Source organism: Periophthalmus magnuspinnatus, chromosome 13 (assembly GCF_009829125.3).
Source record: "Periophthalmus magnuspinnatus isolate fPerMag1 chromosome 13, fPerMag1.2.pri, whole genome shotgun sequence".
NCBI classification, from domain to species: domain Eukaryota; kingdom Metazoa; phylum Chordata; class Actinopteri; order Gobiiformes; family Gobiidae; genus Periophthalmus; species Periophthalmus magnuspinnatus.
In genome coordinates, this window is record NC_047138.1 from 5,466,693 (window position 1) to 5,486,226 (window position 19,534).

General features: G+C 39.7%; 1 protein-coding gene across 3 annotated transcripts in view; it reads right to left on the reverse strand.

Annotated features, from left to right (window-relative positions):
- The window catches only part of cntn5 (contactin 5), a 79,383-nt gene that overhangs the window by 13,835 nt on the left and 46,014 nt on the right, over positions 1–19,534 (reverse strand). For 2 of the 3 annotated variants that reach the window (XM_033977467.2, XM_055225850.1), the window contains exons 9-17: positions 16,304–16,406; positions 12,229–12,410; positions 10,944–11,080; positions 10,656–10,785; positions 7,360–7,504; positions 4,381–4,508; positions 3,557–3,744; positions 2,684–2,804; positions 925–1,083 (exon numbers count right to left, since the gene is read on the reverse strand). In XM_033977467.2, coding sequence (XP_033833358.1) covers positions 925–1,083; positions 2,684–2,804; positions 3,557–3,744; positions 4,381–4,508; positions 7,360–7,504; positions 10,656–10,785; positions 10,944–11,080; positions 12,229–12,410; positions 16,304–16,406 — 1,293 coding nt within the window. The remainder of the gene's footprint in view (positions 1–924; positions 1,084–2,683; positions 2,805–3,556; positions 3,745–4,380; positions 4,509–7,359; positions 7,505–10,655; positions 10,786–10,943; positions 11,081–12,228; positions 12,411–16,303; positions 16,407–19,534) is intronic. The other variant, XM_055225851.1, reaches the window with a different exon arrangement.

Genomic DNA, 19,534 nt, shown 5'->3' on the forward strand with positions numbered 1-19,534 from the left:
GATGCTCTATCCAAATCAATTAAGCTTTTTTAAGGCTATGGGTGAAAGACTGTTCTGTGTTTAAGTCGGTGTGACGTTTCTGACATAGGGTTACAGGGTTTTCGCTCACTTATGTTGCTGTTTATCATGTAATCTTTTGAATACACACACAGCACATTATCTACCTCCTTGAGTGATGTGTACATATATTTAGGCTGCCCTTTCTGACAAAATCTCTCCCCATTCATTTAACTTTAGGCAGGAACAAACAGTACACTGACTTAATGATGACAGAAATGTAACAGATAACATTTGTGGTTGATGTGCACTACATAACCTTCAGTTTTAAACAAGTTCTAACATGTTCTACACCAACATAAAGTTATTTGGCTATGTAACAGCTTTAACAGAGTTTAAATTGTAAAATGGTAAATAGTCACATTTTTATATAGCACTTTTCCACCTTCAAGGCTCTCAAAGCACTTTACATCAAGGAACCACTCACCCATTCACACACACATTCACACATCAGAGTACACAGACACTGGGGGTAAGGCGGGTTAATGTCTTGCCCAAGGACACAACGGCAGCATTCGTCTGTGAGAGCTGGTATTGCGCCGCCAAACTGTGGGTCATTGTATCTGACCGTTCATCCATTTATTATCATGGTTTCACAAAAAATATGAAAAAGCTATTTCACTTTGAAATGTGTCAAACAAAATATTGAGCAAAGCTAATTGCACAGGTCAAGGTTTGATTGAATGCTTCTGATTCTTTAGTGAAAGAAATGATAGTCCTGTTGGCACCGCATCTCATTAATATGTGCATATATTGTGTTGAAAGACCTTGCTTTAAAAGAACTATAAAAAAGTGACAATGAATAGCTCTGCTGTGCCCCTGCTAAACCTCTAGATCTATAGTTTGTACTTGTTTGTTATTGATTACCTGTTTTGACGGTTTGCCAGCCTAATGAAAAGGGGCTGCGCGCCTGTATATTGTAGGTGCTGATGGGGCTGTGGTTGTCCAGACCGCACGTCCAAGAAAGTGTGGCTGTTGTGTCTGTGATCTCCTCCACTATGACCACACCAGGGGGACCGGGCGGACCTGTTGACAAGGAGACAGCCAAGACATGGGGCTTTAATTACAAGATTTAAATAGCCTCGCTTCAGGCGCTAGATAAGCACAAGCAGGCGTGCTCTGAGCAGGTCCGTATTGTGATGCTATTAGACACACTAATGGATGCAGCCGTGCAATCATTAAGAGGGATGTGTGCTACTACACGCTCACAGGGTGGACAATGCTCCTGTTGTTATTTTGCACAACAATAGAAAAGACGCACTGAATTCAACCAGAAGCCGCTCTGACATAAATTTGCGGCCAAGGATTTGTGGCTGATTAAAGGATATTGCAGCTTTCTTTTTTGGGAGGGGGATTCAGGGGCAGTCTGCCAGTTTTTGCTGAGCATGACTCGAGCTAGTTGTTGTGTTTTTGTACAGCTCAACATATGTTTACCTCTTTACTCAGAAGTACATCCAATCTGCAACTCCAGCAAATGTCTAAGGACTCGGGGGAGAACAGCTGTAAATGAAAGGCTGGCAGGTGGTGTGCTCAATGAAAACTAGTCTAACACGTCGCCAAATAGTGGCCATTCAAAGGGTCCAAGGTATTAGCATTTCATTTGGTGCAGCAGTGGGGACTGCCATCTCTCTAAAGAGCGCTTCATGCAGATAATGCACATCTGTGCATTAGTCCCTGAGGTGGACATGCGCTTTGTATTTCCAAAATCAAAATAAACAAGGGGAAATACACATACTATTTATCTCCTATTCCTATAATTAAACTATAAGCCACCTCAAGGCATCATCCGTAGTTCATTTGTATCATTATAAAACATTATTTGAATTCAGTCATAGTCAAGTCATAAAATAAAAGCATACAGTTTTATAAAGGGATCATTGATCAGACAGGGTAAGTATGATGTCCTTGATACATTTGCATTTCATTATTCAACTAAAATGATGCAGGGGCACTTCCTGGAGAGAGAGAGCTTCACCACAGAAGCAACTAAGTGTTTTCAGCTCTGGAGAAAAAAAGATTACACAAACACAATTGATTAAACAAAACAAACTGCAGATATGTTTTGATAGAGAAAACATTACAAATGGCTCTACATAATTGATTAAAACTGAAAGGCAACCACATATATTTGACAGTGTGGTATGAATACAACAAAAATTAAGATTTTACACAGCAACTTTGTCATTAGGAGATAATAGAGACCCGGAGCTACATGCGCTGTAATTGCTGAATGTAATTTTCAGCTTGAACAGATATGGCCTGAAAATGGGGTGATCACTTTTCTCATCAGTGTGTTCATGCATACACACTACATGTCTGTAGGCCACTCTTCCAGTGACCATAAAATAGGCCTGTTTGGTTAAAAGGGGCCAGGAGCTTTTCTGACCGATGTGCAAACCCCGAGCATCAGCTTGTAATTGGAGGCTTGTTTTGTAAAAACTACATTTCTTCTATAGCCCACAGTTGGACAAAGACATTTAAGTTAACGGACTCCCAATGGACTAAAACCTCCAAAACAAATTCACTACAAGAATACATTATGTTACAGGGCATTGGCTCCATTCAAGGGGACGGTGAATCAGTGGCTGTGTGAAAACAGTGCAGTGGTGCATTGATGAACACTCACCTCGTACAAGAAGTTCAGCCTCAGCAAACACAGTATCAGCACTAGTCTGGGCCCGGCACCCATATTTCCCAGCATGCTTCAGCAGAATGCTCCTAATCATCAGATCCACAGTGGAGGTCTGCTGCAGTGAGAACACAGGAGATAAAAAGTTGGGTCTTAGGAGTGCCTAAATGTGCTCAACAAGAAAAGTGTTATTCCCTTAAATGTCTAAGTGGTTTATGTGGCTTGAGACACTACTGTTTAATTCAGGTGCGCGTTGCCTCTACAATCTCTGGCTATCTGTATTTCCCTGAAATGAGAAATGCCTAAGGCAAGACTGAGAATAATTCAAGGTCTACAGGCAGCTGTTTAGCACAAAACCTGATTAAAATTGCAAACCATGCATCAGCTCAGAATGAGCCTGTAAAGAATTGCCACTGCAAATTGTCTTTTCCCAGAGCCCCTTGAATGAATCAGGGTACTCCATGACCTAAGGGAATTCAATTCAAGGGATATTTTAAAGAAGGGCTCCTGCCTAATAAATAATATGTATACATTCATCTTAACAGATATGGAAGTACTGCATTAGGTAATGGGGATTTACACAGTTCTGAATGTAATGTATAAAAATCAAAGTTAATGAGTACCTTTTTATAACATATAAAAAAAAAAAACACGGTATAAAGTGCAAGTTTCCCTGACTGTGTTTTGTAACATTTTAATACACAGGCGGATGCAAGTTTGAGCAATGCAGTACTACAATATCATAGAGTCCTCATTTAGGGTTATCATAGACCAATCATAGACAAATCCAGTATTTCACTGGGAACGGATCATTTACATTTACCAAGTGAAACACAGAACAAAATATACTGAAAACTTAAATGCTCTTACCTGTGCTCTGACTGTCTGGATGTACTCAAAATGGCCGCCTTCCTGGTGAAAGTTGATGGGTCGTTGGTTGAAGAACCACTGGAAAGCCACATCCAGAGAGGTGTCATGTGTGGCCTTACAGCTGAGCACCACACTCTCCCCCACAGTTACCTCCACTCTGCTGGGGTTCAGCTCCACACGCATGGCCTCTGCAAGCACAAAGCTGCTGCACTGTCACCCCAGGTTAACCACAGACTTCTATGGCACGAGGCAGGACTAACATGGACACATGAAACTACAGCCTTTTCAGCACAGAGCGTCCACTGCACCTGTGTTTCTAAATGTGCTGCTAAATGTGTGAGGTGAACACGTGAATCTAAAGTGCAGAGTGTATGTGGGAGTAAATGTTTTAGTGTTTGCAGTCCAGGTATCATCCCTAAAGCCCAGCCAGAGGCTGCATTGAGAAGTAGATGAATAGCATAATCACACTCCACTCAGTTTGGTATATATATTTACATTAAAATATATATTCTAATGTGGACATTTATTAATACATTTATTTGTAAAACATTTACATTTATATTACAAAAAATGCATGTCACTATTAATATCTTAGTGTGACAACAAACAGTTGGATCTAACCCCAATCCTGATCCACAAGTCTGCAGTGTGTCCTTGTAATATGATTCTTGAATGTGAGAGCCTTTGTGCACGGTTGAGTAAGCACAATATATTTCCTGGAGCCCAAGCAAAAGGCGGGGGTAAAAATGACATTGGGGACTATTTACTGGTGGCTGACTTGTGCTAATTTGGCAGAAAATAAAGGCCTCCAGGGCATCACTTACCTTTTACCCACAACATGGCCGTCATCTCCGCAGAGCCCAACTGGTTCTCTGCCCGGCACACGTAGTTGCCCTCGTCCGCTCGACTGGAGTTAACAATCCTTAGAGTGTTGTTCCGCAACAACATAATCCTGAAGAAAAGACAATCAATACTGGTATGAAGCACAAGTACATAGCAACAGATGCAATTCAAAGGGTGTATTTGTGAGCTTACAAGTGGTTAAATAGAATAGATTTGGGAAAAAAGAACAAAAACATACATTTCAGTTCAAACTACAGATACAGACAGAATTTTTTTTTTTTTTTTTTTTTTTTTTTTTTTTTTACTGCAGAGCACATTATATTACTTTAATAACTGCAGATTTTGCAGTTTTGTAATTGTGATTTTAAATAATTTATTGGTTGTAAATCTTTCAGGTTAAATTTGAATAACTGCCTATATACAACCTTAAATGGACAACATTTCAAGATTACTAACAATGTGTGTAACAATACCAAGCATAAATGTCATTCCAGACACACACTGGTGTTGGGGGAAAAAGCATCGTTAAAATGATGTATTTATTTCTTTGGGGGGCTCTCACAAAGATACAAACATGCTGCTTTGTTTTTCAAAAGGAAACCAAGCGTCCGTGCTGCCAAAACCTCAATACTGCTGCATTGAAAAGCTCCAAGCAAACAGAGTCAAAGTGAGATGAGCGGATCAGTGGGGTGTCCGCAGGGAAACACAAGTGCTATGGACTGCCACATAAAGACTAGCCCTGATAAACAGCACTCTGCAGTCTACCAGCTCCTTATGCAGCAAAAGAACCCTTTCACTTTTTAATATTTACTTGAGTTTGTAAATAACAAGAGCAGAATGAAGAGCTTCAAATCATATGTCATCACGCCTCAAAGTGTGAATGGATGAAGTGCGGTGAGCCCTCGCATTTAAAATAAAAACAACTTATCAATATTTATGTTTTTCTCACCAAGCAGCCAATACTGGAATAAATGTTTAGACTTTCCTCAACTGAGAAATCAATTTCAGTTTGAACCAAATATTCACAATGACACGCGTGAGGTGGCCCCATCTTTTAATTTAATCCCTATTTAAAACAATGAACGCTTTTATATTTGGTGAAATGATGAAATTGGCAGAAAATGAACTCATAAAGGCGTGACTATATTTTTCCACAGGCCGACCCCTCAGCCGCATCTGCAGCCGGGAGACACTTTTACACGAGGGCAAAAGTGACACTGAGGACACTGAGGTAGAAAGGACAGGATGAGGTTGACGGCTCACAATATGCAAATCATCCAGTCTTTTATTTGTAAAGAAATATTACGTCATTGTTGTCTAAAGCGACATCAAAGTCAGCAGTTTGAAAAAGCTTCATTATCATCAAATATTAAAAGAACAGGAACGCTTTTTTTCCCCCACAACAAACAACTTCAGGCTCAATGTTTGACTGTCAAAAAAGGCATCTGGCACATCCTTTCACACTAATGGGATTAATACTTTCTATTTAAGAGACAAAAGGCTTGAACATTAGCGGAAATCCATGTTAATTACAAACCTCCATTAAGTCGACACAGCTGTCAATGGCAGATAAACGTGAAGCCGCTTCGATCCCACCTCTGTTCTTCTAAGAATAGACCGTCTCTGTCTATGACTCTTCGCCCCACGCCGTGTCAGAAAATCTTTTCTGGAGTCACCCTGACCCACACCTTGAAAACGCTTAGCTCCACTCACCCTGCCTGCTATCGTCTCGTCGGATGCATTTTGGTTTTTTTTTCCTCCTGATGACACTGCTCAGTTCACTAATCCACGCAGTTAATTCACATCACTCCAAATGCCATTTTAGGCCATTAAATATCTTCACAGAGGCACTGGTACAAATCTTACGCTCCTCTGAGACAAGACTTTATCTGTGGTCGGATAAAAACAAGATCAACTGGTTTAAACAAGTATGAGTCTTCTTGTGGTTTGGGCCAACAACACTGAAAAATGGATTTGGGAGGCTTTGACAAATCTGTCAAAGACTTTATCAGATTTAGACAAGCTGGGGTCATTAATCACCATTTTAGGGCAACACAACCACTAACCTATTCCCATCCATCAGCTTAAACTAAAGTCAATGTAATGCCCCAATTAGCTTAGGAAATCACCTAACTTCCACAGTAAAAAAAAGCATTCACATTCACATTTGCATCTTGATGTCCCCTTAGAATCTGCATCTAGGTAGTTCTGAGTTGGTAGATGAGGTTTTGCTCATATAACAACAAGATTATATGAATTTCAAAATGCCAGCTGAGTCACTAGTGTCAGAGTCTTTCCACCTGTTCAGAGCCATATGATTAGTTTCTTATTGTCGAAACACCAGTCGACACGAGCCCGCTGCCCTAGTGCCAGGCTTTTAAACAGGCTGCTAAATCTGGCCTGATAAACACAGGTCGTGGTCTCTGCTCCGGAGTTGAGCCGCGGCACGCTGACTGATAATTCCTCTGGTGTCGCTTACTTTGATTGATGCTCCCTGGGCCTGCTCCCTCCTCTCTCGCTGCACAAGAGAGATGTTTCTCATAAAAGATGATGCATCAAACTGCATGTGAATGTGAAATGCAATTGTTCGCTTGAAACTGTCAGCAGCCATGACAGGGAGGTGCAGTAGAGGCAGTCTCAGGAGTTTTGCCGGGACCTGCAGTGTTTTGCTTTGGTTTTGACACTTAATTTTAGCTACAGTAATGAAAGTGTGATGTCTTATGGGCTAGACGCTCCCTAGGACTGAGTAGGATGCTACGGTCAGTAAAAAAAAAAAGACAGGACATCCACCCAAACCAAACATACGAAAAAAGGCATAGAATAAAAATAGAACTAGGACCCAGGTGTATCCAAAACCACTTCACACTAACATGTCCTTGAGCAAATTTAGCAGCAGTGAGTAAACAGCAATCCAAATAAACGTGAGTGATGCAGTCAGTAGTAAAAGTGCAGGGAAGTACCTTTTATTCGGCACGATTCGTCTGTCTCCCCTCTTCCATATAATCCGAGGTTTGGGAGAGGCTTTTGGTTTGCATTCAAGGAGCACGTCTTTTCCCAGGGTCGCAATAATGTGCATAGGGTTAGGTACGAAGACTGGGGGAGACGCTGTGTACGAAAAATAAATACAAACAGTGAACAGAACATTCAGTATCATCTTCAGTCTGTTTCACACATCCAAAAGTTGCCAGCACATCCGTTGCTCACACCCTGGATCAGTTAATTATTACTTTATTCATTCAAGTAAATCTGAAAGTTGCAGCTACTATTATCTAATTCTAAATGATCTAAAACAGTTGGATAAGAAAAGTTTTTATCTGTCACTCAATGGGAATTTTACAGTGTTGCTACAAAAAGTATTCAAATGTTGGATATTTAAGGAAACATAAACCTAAGATATACTTAAATATATGTTTGTTACAATTTGTGTCTGTTCAAATGTATATTCATAAATCAAGAGGAGTGTTGTTTTTGTTTTTTGTTTTTAAATCAAAATAATATTAACCCAGATAAAAAAACAGTAATAAAATAAAAAATAAATACATGTATCATTATTATTATTATTATTATTAATACTACTACTACTACTACTACTACTACTAATAATAATAATAATAATAAAACATTCCTCTTGATGGTCCCTAATTAACATTATTTTTTATATCTTCCAACAACTAACACCCCCCTTTAACTATTATAGTCAATTAACAGTGAAAGCCTGAGGAGCTGATGAGGACATGTAGCACAAACTCAGTCATGTTTCACATCGAGGCCAAGCAGCAGCTCTGAGGTGTTGTCTGTCGTGATTATTCAAATAGAGAATGACGTTTTATCTGTGATGTTACAAACAATGACAGTTCAATCCCATGTGGAGCTACAGGCCGACCTCTCTCCTTGCAACACTTGTGTCTCTGAGCCCAAATGCTCGCCTGAGTGGCAAAGGGTCCCTGTAGGCACCATGAGGATCGGAAAACAGAGCAGTTGCTGTGTGTATTTGTTTTAATCAAAATAGGAGCAAGCCCAGAGCTGGTGGCGGTGGTGGCAGCAGCAGTATAGCCTTACTGCTCTGCCCTCCCAGTGGAGCCAGATCTGGGACAAGATCAGAGTCATGAGGGCAGGCGGTGCCCCGTGTAGCCCCCGGTGATCACTCATCTGCGGGCGCTTATTATCCATGTAATCTCTCCTGATAGTGTTTGCTGTTGGACATCCCCACAGAGCACAGGTCACTGTGAAGACGTGTCTGGGGGGTTCACTTATGAAAACATTCATCACAGATTTCAAATAGCATCAGGGTGACTCCTGCTCTGAAGGGGAAAGCTTATTAAAGATTGCTTCTTCTTTAAGAGATGACAGGAACATGCCTCCAACAAGCACTCAGTGTATTTTAAAACTAATATTTATCTATCTTTCATAAAGGAATAGGGTAAAACTTGAATAATGTATCCATGTTTTAATGCAATGCTGTTAACATCAAGTTCAAGTTTGTAGTTACTCTACACTACAATACTACCACACTCTCTGATGATGTTTTAAAAAGTGAGATGATTTAAGCATTTTTAAACAGAAAAATGTGCATTGCTGTGTTTTATTGGTCAGGTTATATAGATATTGATAGATTTTAATCTCTAATAGCTTCTACCATGAAGAGTAAAACTGAAAATGTCTGAAAATGATTGGTTGTGTTTTGATATTTTGTGTGGTTTTAAATAGATATTTTGGTGCTACTTTTAATGTATTTTCATAAAGGACATTTGCAATAAAGACTTTTCAAAATGCCACCAATTCCCCTTCAAAAAGGGCATGCCATACAGACAGTAAATCAAACTGTCCCTTAGGGAAAAATGAAAGGGGAATGGGTGTCACCAGCTGTGTCCCAGTACAGGAGATGACAAGGAGAAAATAGTCCATCAAAGCACAACACTGGACAGCTATTCAGTACGACCGCTAAGTTTTTACCCCCGAGCCTTAAGTCTGCAGTGCACTGTTTCTTTGGCTTTAATCTGTCCAGTTCAAGGTAAATGTGTCCCATAATTCACTATGGGCACAGAAAAATAACTGTGGAGGTCAAAGTGCACTGGGTCTATGTCACTGATAAAGTCATCCTCTTTTTCACTAAACTATTCATTTGTAATATTAAAGTATAATTAATATCATGCTGTGCACACAATTTAGTCAGATGGGATAAATATACTTAAAATCCAACAATTACAGAAAATGTCAAAATGAATAAATTGGTGTGTGGACACAGTGGAGCAGAAGGATTCTGTAGGTGGTTCAAAGAAAAGAGGATTTAGCAGTGAACTAGGCTGTTATAGTTTTTCTTTATGATTCCATGGTCTTGAGTAGTTCCTTGTTCTTTGTGTATTAGCCTCTTTGGGACGTCTTTCTCAGTTCCCAGCTCGACTTTCCAGGACCTTTGCACAATACTTCACACTTGACATTACTTTTCCTGAATCACCATTATTCTTACTTTGAATGTGGTATTCATACCATTGTTCATAATTCAGGCTTCTGATTAAATAAGGAGCGTTGATAACTGGCTGAAGACTTGCTTTGTTTTGTAATAGATACAATGATGAGCACTGCGCTTCAATCACAAATTATAGAGAGGAAGATTAGATCATAATAGACTCATTAAACTTCATCACAGCCGCAGAGATGTCCTATTTCTTCTGTTGGCTTCCTACATTGAAAACGCCTTAAGTAATTTCCTCGGTGACACTATGGAAGTATTCCTGGTCATGCTGGCCTCGGTATGTGCAGACAGGGGTGTATATAAGGGTCCTTCTTTTATTCATGCCGTCCCCTGGCTGGGTTAAATCAGGGACCATTGATTGGCAATCAGCACATCTCACACTTCAGCGTCTCTCACTTGCATTTCAATCTACCGCTCCTATCATCCCCGGCCTTATTCACATGCCAATACTCACTCCATTTTATACTTACTGCAAGGCATCAAAACTGCCTCTTCACAAGACTGAAGAGTTACATCATAACATTCACATATGAGTCGTATTTACTAAAGGTAACGTTACAAATAATTTACATCAGTTACCCACAGATGGATTGAGCTTTATGTTGAGTAATCGTTCTGAATAATTAGCATTTGATTTTATTTTTTCTATTATTAAGTTAATGCTATTATTAAACTATACGTAGGGCTTGCTTAGATTGTTTGAGTGTTATTTGACTCATTTTTAATCATTTGTGTGCCATATATTGGTCTGAAAAGAACAGATAAGTAGGTGATGATGTATACCTAAAATCTTGAGCTCAGTGCTGGAATAGACGGCTCCGTATTTATTTTCAGCGATGCACTGGTACATTCCTGAGTCTGTCTGCTGCACTCTGTGAATGGTTAGCTCACCATTCACGATTTCTATACGAGCCTGCAACAAAAGACATATATGAAACCATTTTAATGTAGATATAGACTGTACAATATGCTAATGCTATGCACAGACATGATGTGGCTATATATAAGGAATAATTCATATGTTTTATGATCCAATCACCATAAGAACTAGTGCAGTCGCATTGTAGGTACCTGCGATGTCAAGGGCAGCCCATTAAGAAGCCAGCGATAGGTGGGCCGGGGCCTCCCTGTGGCCTTGCACTCCCACTGGAGTTTCTCTCCACTATCCATCTGAGTATCATTAATCATTCTGACCCATTGAGGGAGGGCTGGGGGAAAAAAAAGAAGACTTAAGAATAAAGTAATATATCTTTGCAACACATAAGACTCGAGAGGGAAGAAAAAAGTATGCACAAATACACTTAGAAATTCCTTACAAATGTAAAAAAAAAATTCAACACAAGAACAACCTTTGAGAACAGAGTGCTTCTGTTAAATGCATCTAAGCGGCTGCTGCTTTGTACTGCACACTGTCCTCTGCATAGCTCCCAGAGTGCTTTGAGCCATGCCCTTTAAGGAAACCGTATTCATGTTGGCCGTGTCATTCCTGTGAACGTTTTATATATAGGTATTTTTACATAGAATCGAGCCTAGGGGTTGGGAACAGAAGAGAAGCTTTTATTTCTTGAAGACCACAAAACAAGACGCTGAATTCGTTTATATAATATGGTGCAGAAATTTCCAGCTCAGCAGAGATTCATGCATAACATAAACAGTCTAACCTAAATTGCACTGTTTTATTTACAACCTATTATTCACATCCCTAAAGGTTATTTTGATCATTTTCTTTTGTCCATAGAATTGGATACAGTGTCAGGGGTGCTTTTATCAATACTGTCTATGTTTTGGCCTATTTGCATAATGTGCCTCTGCTCAATAGCCTCTGTGTGCTTTGATTGAATGTTTGTGGCCACAGAGGTGCGTCTCACAGCACAGGTTCAAGCTACTGGCTGACCTGAGTAAATTACATTTAACGTGAGCCTGCTACAAATTAGACTCCCTTTTCTCCTTGTGATGCCGACTGAAAAGAGTGCCAAGAACGGGGCTTTGGAAATGTGTCCAGACGAGGTAGAGGCACTCTGTTTTATTGGTCCTGGCCACAGTGAATAGCCAGAGAGAACAGAGGATAGTGAGTCAATGTGATCTCGACTGGCAAGACAATATTTAGTGCAATGTGGCCCGAGTGTATATCCCAAGTACTTTGGTACAATGCAATGCAGAAAACCTAGACAGTTTCAAATGCAACACATGGTTCTTATTGTTAGAAGTCACAAAAATAACCTGCTGGGACGTATTTTAGCCTGTAATGTCTATAGTAAATGATCATTATGGACATGCACAGTTACTAATACGATGGAAAACAATGCATGCAATGTGTAAAAGTGAACTGAGCAAAAGTAGACAACGTGGAACTTACTGTAGACCTGCAGATGACCTTTGAACGCAGTCCCTCCTCGTGGATTTTCAGCTTTGCATTCGTAAGTCCCTGAGTCGTCCAGCTGGATGTTGGGGATCTCCAGGACGGCCTGAGACTTCCTCAGCCTGGCCTTTTTGGGGATGTTACCATTTATCTTTCGCCATGTAATCGTTGGTACTGGGCTAAAAGAAAAAACAAAAAACATTGATTTTAGCCATTTTTTTCTACTTTTTTGCATAAAGAGATTCTTGCAGCTATGAACTAGAAGATACTATGCAAGAGAATGTTGGCAAAGTGGATTAGATGTACATTTCTTTATTTGCCTGTATGTATGTGTAGTTATCAGCTGACAGATTTGTTGTATGCAGATTATATTAAATTATAAATATACTTCAAGTACATGGCTTTTCTGATGCCGCGCTGAATATCAACCAAAGGATTTTCCGTGTTTATTTCAGCTCATGCATATTGGCTGATGACCTTTTAACTAATCACGGCATATTTACAGAAATGCTAATAACCTACACCATGTAATATTAGATAGCCACTCTTGAAGGACATCTGCAATATTAAAGCCAAGCTATTCCCACAGCCAGGACAGTTTTATGATTAGTGTTTGACTAATACCATCTCTCCCTGTTTATTCATGGATTCTCCTATAGGCCCTGACAATATACGGCTCACATCAGACGTAGACGGTCTGTCTATAGGCTATCACTGCGGCTCTCGTACGACAAGTGGATTTGACGGCGGTGTGAAAGATGGAAATTTGACACCGTACAAACCTCCTGTGAACCCATCAATCATTTTTTTTCGCCCAGATGAAAATGTTACACCCCTAAGCCTTTTTTTTATCTCGTCTAAATTCACAAGGACACTCGAGCGCTCTTGACTGAGATGGACTCAAATTAGAATTCAAAGCATGTTTTCGATTAAACAAAGAAACAAACAATTGTCGCTTTTCAATTTGGGTCACATTTGATTTTAGACTAACATTCCGTCTGATTTTCTCTTTCCTAAGTGTTTAGACATAGGAGTGTGGATTCTGTGTATATGCGACTGCAAAGGGATGGACAATGGTTGAAAATATAATTACAAATACAGAAATTTATGGATGTAAATCTTTCTTTTCACTATGACGTCTCTAACTGAACCCTGTATAGTACATGCATATCAATAAGACATAAGTATACTGCTATTTTTTAACGTACTCCAATGTCAAACACAACTTCCCTGTAACAAAACATCCCAAATCAAACCTATTGAAATAAACAGCTTGTGTGAATGCTTTTCTATATTGCTGATGTCAAGCTTTGCTCATGACCTTTCCTCCAAATGAATTCTTAACCTGCAGCGAAAAAGAGCAAACCCACAGGGACCAGGAGAAGCCTGAACATAAGTTTGAGTCTTCCTCAGTGTGGCAGGATTCAACTCTGGAGACAGAATAATGAGCGCCCAGGCAGCAGCGGACATGTTCAGAGACAAGGGGAAGAAAGCACGGGATATTCTGATGCTAGATTTATAACTTTGTCTAGGTCTTTCATACTCCAGTACAAATGCGCGGAACACTATACTTTAAACTACTTTTCAGCGTACAGACCCCGAGGTAGGCTTAACGGTGTCCAGACCAGCCAGTCCCTTCTAAACCGTAAAGAGCGTTAAACAATCCTGTTTTTCTTCTTTTGAGACGTTACAATCGCACTCGCTAATTTGGAGTGCAGTATGTATCCCTCAAATACTGAAGAACACATCTTATCTAAAATACTCTTGTGTTCTTTTACCTCGTATACCAAAGAGTTTCTGTGATTCGTTAAACCGCCTGTTCCAGACCCACACGTCTTTGCAAAGTAATGTAAAAGTGGTTTTGGTTGACCAGACAAACTTTTTAGATGACACCTTAATAATTAACATTTAGCACATCTGCCCATCAGTCATCTAAACATGTCATGTAATTAAACTTAAACTTAAATTAAACATCTGATTATGTCAAGATCCCAGTTTGTCTCGTGTTTTTGTGCTGTTTTCCCCCTCCCTTCTGTGTCAGAGCCTGGAGCTGGGTGGAGATTCTGGCTCCTCCCATTCACACCTGCAACTAACTGCCAATCAAGCTGCACCTGGGGAGAACAAAAGGAGCCAGGACCTGACACTCAGCGCCACATTGTCCGCGAATCCTACAGTTCTGCTTCTACAGTTTTTGCATTTTGCTACTCATTTCTAAGTTGGGTGTTTTTGCTCCTCGTCAGATCCCGCTCCCTGGAACCGCTCAGCTCCTCTGTCTTCGACCCAGCTCTCCACGACTGGCACGAACCTCACACCGTCCAACCCAGCTCACCTCTACTGGTACTTCTCATCTCTGACCCCGCTGCCCACGATCTACTCCTGGACTACTACAAACAACCCCGCTCTCAAATATCTAATCAACCTACCTTCATTTGCACATTAAAAACTGTAAAATAAACATTGTCAAACTGTTCCCTGAGTTCTGTCTCTTTGGAAACATCTTTGGTGTGTTTCAGATCATGAGAAACACAACAACATGACTAAACAATACTGTATTTACACCGACTGATTCTGACACGATTATAATCATTAAATAAAATACCCAGTTTGTTTAAATACTATGCTTTTTTAAATAACCAATATTAATACATGTTACAATAACTAATAATCAACTGTGAAATTGGGCTGCTTAAATATTAATTGAATTGAATGAGGCCATCAATATGAAATCCTTCGTCTCCTGGCCATTCTGGTCAAAACAACCCTTTTTTCATATTTCTCCTTCAGTTCACCTCCAGTGCAGTGCCACTGGTAAATACCACATCAAGAGTCTTTGACATTCACTTAGTGCCCTGCTGTAGTCTGCCGTGCCATCATACATATTGATCAGAGCCAGAACAAAACCCATTTTAACTTTAGTTTCAGAGCTATATAAAGAGTGGCATTTCTTAATTAGGTGCATTGATAAAGCATTCATCTCTTTGTAAAAGGGTACGTCACGAGGATTACTCTGACAGAGAGCTTTCACATTACAATTACTTGTCTGAGAAAGCAGGAGCTGACTTTGGATGTCCGTCCTACACACATCAGGAACACCTCTTCCGGTAATAGGAAGACATAAAGCATAGGAGGTTATAATGCACTGTCTATAGACTTAGGAAATGACTTTGCATAATGTGGGTAATTAATTGAAATCAGAGTAAACAATTACGAGGTCTGGAGTCAGCTGTAGATTAGAACATGTTTGTGCTGCAGATTCAGCAATGAATAATTCATACAGAATAATTATAAATAACATTGATTAGAAATGATAAAGGATGTTCTACAAGGAGAATTTGTTGGTTTGGCAAACAACAACTTCAAATCAAAAGTAAAACATATCTTTTTTCAATGTTATTAAGTCTGGATTCCACAGTTGTTTGATTTACTCCAGAGTAAAGATTAATTAAAATATCACGTTGGCAGTAAAGGCTAGTTAGTAAATGAGATGACTGCTTTAAGTCAGTTTAAACTCTGAAAATGATTGGCTGCAAGTGTATTTAAAATAGTAAGAAGGATGGAATAATTTAAAGCTCAGAAATGTCACTAAATCTCATTATAACAAAACACAAACAGAATTTTAGTCATTATTTCTAGTCTCTGTAGACAATGTGCATTCCCACTTGGCAGGAAATTATTTTTTTTTTTTTCTTTTCATAGACATAACCTTTAGTTTTCCTCGTTTATATCAGTCCCTAAATGCACCTATGGAAGCCCGGCTACATTAGGGCTCTCAATTATAAGAACACATGGTTCCCTTGGGCTGAATTCCCTATTCACTCTTCCCTACTATGCACTAACATGCCATCTAACAAGAGAGCTACAACACAGGCACTCCTGCACTCACTTAACATTCTGCCTCAAGACTATACTGCCCATTCAGGTAATGGAATAATATAATTTAGAGGACAGAGCCCAAACACAAACAGGATCTCAAAGCATTAGAACAATCCCAGGCTTTAGTGTATTGGATTTGGGTATTAATATGACAAAGTGGTGATACACAGTCTACAAGCGTTGCGATGCATTCACTTACTTTCCCAGAGCAAAGCACTCCAGCCTCACAGTGACTCCTTTTGCAGCGAGGACAGATGTGGGAAAATGCACTTCAATTTTGGGCTCGTATTCACCCATGACACCTAGAAAAGGTCAAAAGGGAGATTGCAGACATTAGAACCAAGCAGATCAAACCACACTTTTACGATAGCCATTTCTGCCTTTCACCGTGGTTCGAAGCAGGGTCTGGGAATTTAAATAATGACTTTATCCCTACTATTTCTACTGGCAATGCAACTGTCCAAAACGGATTAGACTCAAACTGTATAAAATGTAAACAGAAAAAGCTGACAAAAGTGTAATGGGAATCATTTGCATAGTAATACTCAGTGTCAGTTTAGACCATCGGGGTATCACTTGTGCTACTTTGTGAAACTTTCTGAAACGAGTGTAGGAGTTGGCAACAGGGACGTCAAGAATGTTCCACTAATCAATAAATGTGATTATACAGGTCACAGTAAACCATACAAACTAAGTCATAATAGTGCATTTGTGTTTTTATACGGCACTTCTCCCGGTGATGACTGGACCCTAGATGCTCCTCCTGTGCCCTGATCCTGTTCTGTGGACCCAGACCCTCCCTCCCTTCCCTCGCCTGGCTGGATGACCCGGTGCCTGGCTGCTGTGGCTCCCGTCCTGCTGTGGGTGGGCCCGTCTCTGTCCCTTAGTTGAGTGGCTCTGGTCCTTTAGACTTGGACTCTATCTGTAGATGGAGGCGCATTAGTCCTGGACACATCTGCAGCTGTCTGTCCATGGGAGTGAGTCTCTGCTTCACTGTGGTTCTCCTCGAGGTTTCTCTTTTTCCCACTGGGTTTTTTTTTTTTGAGTTTTTCTTTGCCGAGAAGGAGAGTCTAAGGATAAGGGATGTTCAGGGACAGTTCTCCATTTGCTTGTTTTCTGCTGATTAATTTGCTTGACTGTTTCTGTTTCATTGTTGATTTTGTAACTTTCTGTTGTTTAAATTAATTCCCATGTTCAGCCTTAGGAGGTGACTGCTGTTTGGGCTAAATTAACTGAACTGAATTCTCCAAATACTCGAAATCGCTCACAAAAAGTTACCACGACCAGCTAAAAAACACTTGACTAATGCTAGCTAGCTTTAGACTGTAATATTACTTGTTATAGTCCCACCTAAGTTAGTTATTTATGGCCATGTTGTGTTAAAATCAGATTCAAGTCTAAGTAACCCAAGTAACAGAGCTTTAGACGGAGCAGTGCCCCTAGCTAGCGTCGCCCCTCGCACTTGAACGGTATCACTTCAAAATCCCCTCTTTAACGTCTTCAGCTGACTAAACACAACAGTCAAATTACTGCTTAGATTCTATTGGCAGCGCGGATAAAAAATCTTGAAAATCCATCGTGTGTATTTATCCTAAATCATAATTACAGCAACATCACTAAACTGGCTTTTCTCCAATTTACTGCCCATTTTTTTCAGACTAAACACTTGGCATTAATGCAGTGTACAGGTGCACATCAGACACACCATCTGCTGCATCTTACTAATATCAACCCTTTACAGAAATGATTCTTAATATAGCTTATGAGAGGTCAAACATAACATTAAGCAACTGTAATTACTGCGTTTCTGAAAGTACAGAGGCGGCCTGTATGCTAAACCCTCACAAAAGCTAAAATGCAAGAGGACATCCCATTACGATGATGTAGTTACTGTGACAACAAAGATAAGTACAGTCCCATCCTGGTGAATTAGCAAAGCACTTTACAATTTAGCAAATACACACACTGAAGGACACACGTGATAGCGCCTTATCAGTCTTGCTAAGTGCCACTATGACTAAAACCTTCGCTCCAAGTCCCCGCCAGAGGACACGACTCCTTTTGTTTATTCATCTGTACGTTACGGCAGCCATTAATAACCATTTGCCAGGTTGATGTGTCAGATGGCATAGAGTAAATTTGAAGTGGAAAGGAAAAACACTTTCATCTGGGATTTAATTACCATTATCCATCTTATTATATGAAACTTTGCGCTATGAATACTGCATGAGTTTTCCACTGGTTTACACACGAATATTAAAAGAAAATCAAGTTAGGCTAGCAGCACAGATGGACACAGGCCTAGTGCATAAGGAACGTACTGGAGAAAGTGCAGGCGGTACAGTAACACACACGAGTCAGACAAATGACCGACATGACATTTCAGAAGCCATAATTACACCTCCCACGTGTACCTGACACTTTTTATGAGCTGCAGCCAATGCAGCCAAGCCAGACGGGGCTTATTGAATTGTGGCCTGTTATGTATGGAAAAAGTATTTTATGATATTTGTTACGAAGAACTTTTCAATTCCAATCTCATTCACAACATTTATGGCTCCAAAGCAGCCCTTCACATAAAATGAATTTGCAATATTTCAATGTCCCAGTATATTTCATGTGGTATTGAGTTTCCGAGAATAGTGATTGAATTGAATAATAATTCTGTCGTCCGTGCAGTAAAACATAAAATTCAATTTGTTAGAAAAAACACCCATCTCCAGCATTATACCCCAAAGGCTTCAGTGATGTATGATGTACAAACCACATGACCTTCCTGATATAAACCGATTTATCTGGGCTTGGGACTGACAAAAAGAGTAGAAGAGGAGCTTGTGACCGTCCTTTAAGTAGATTAAATACAACAGATACATTTAATTTAACTAATAAATCAGATTAGTAAAACTGTCTAGGTGATATCGCCATCTTTTATTCCAAATGTTTGTTAATTTTAATGTTTTTAATGAGCGAAAATATGATATAGAATCTGTGCATTGTTAGTGAGTGGCAGTTTTATCAAAGCCATGAAATAAATTATATCTTGTGAAAATCATGGTGACATTCAATATGGATACAGGCATAAGGTCCTAGATTATAATTTAGAATACATGACCCTTGTAGATGACATGTGTCAGCTCATATTACACTTCTCAGCCATCACTGTCGACGTGCAGAGGGAAAGAAAATATACAGAGACTGGATCTACACATTTAAAGCAATTGTTCAAAACTAACGGGCATGAAATATAACTTTTGTGGGGTTGAAAATAAAGTTAAAAAATTCAATTCCAATTCAATTTTCAGGTGATAAATTACATACATTTCCAAATAGGGATAACTTTAGTCATATCTCATATTAAACTCAGGGCCCAAGTCCCTTAACCAAATAGTGTTTAAAAAAATTAACTATAATCACTTGAAACATTGAAGCA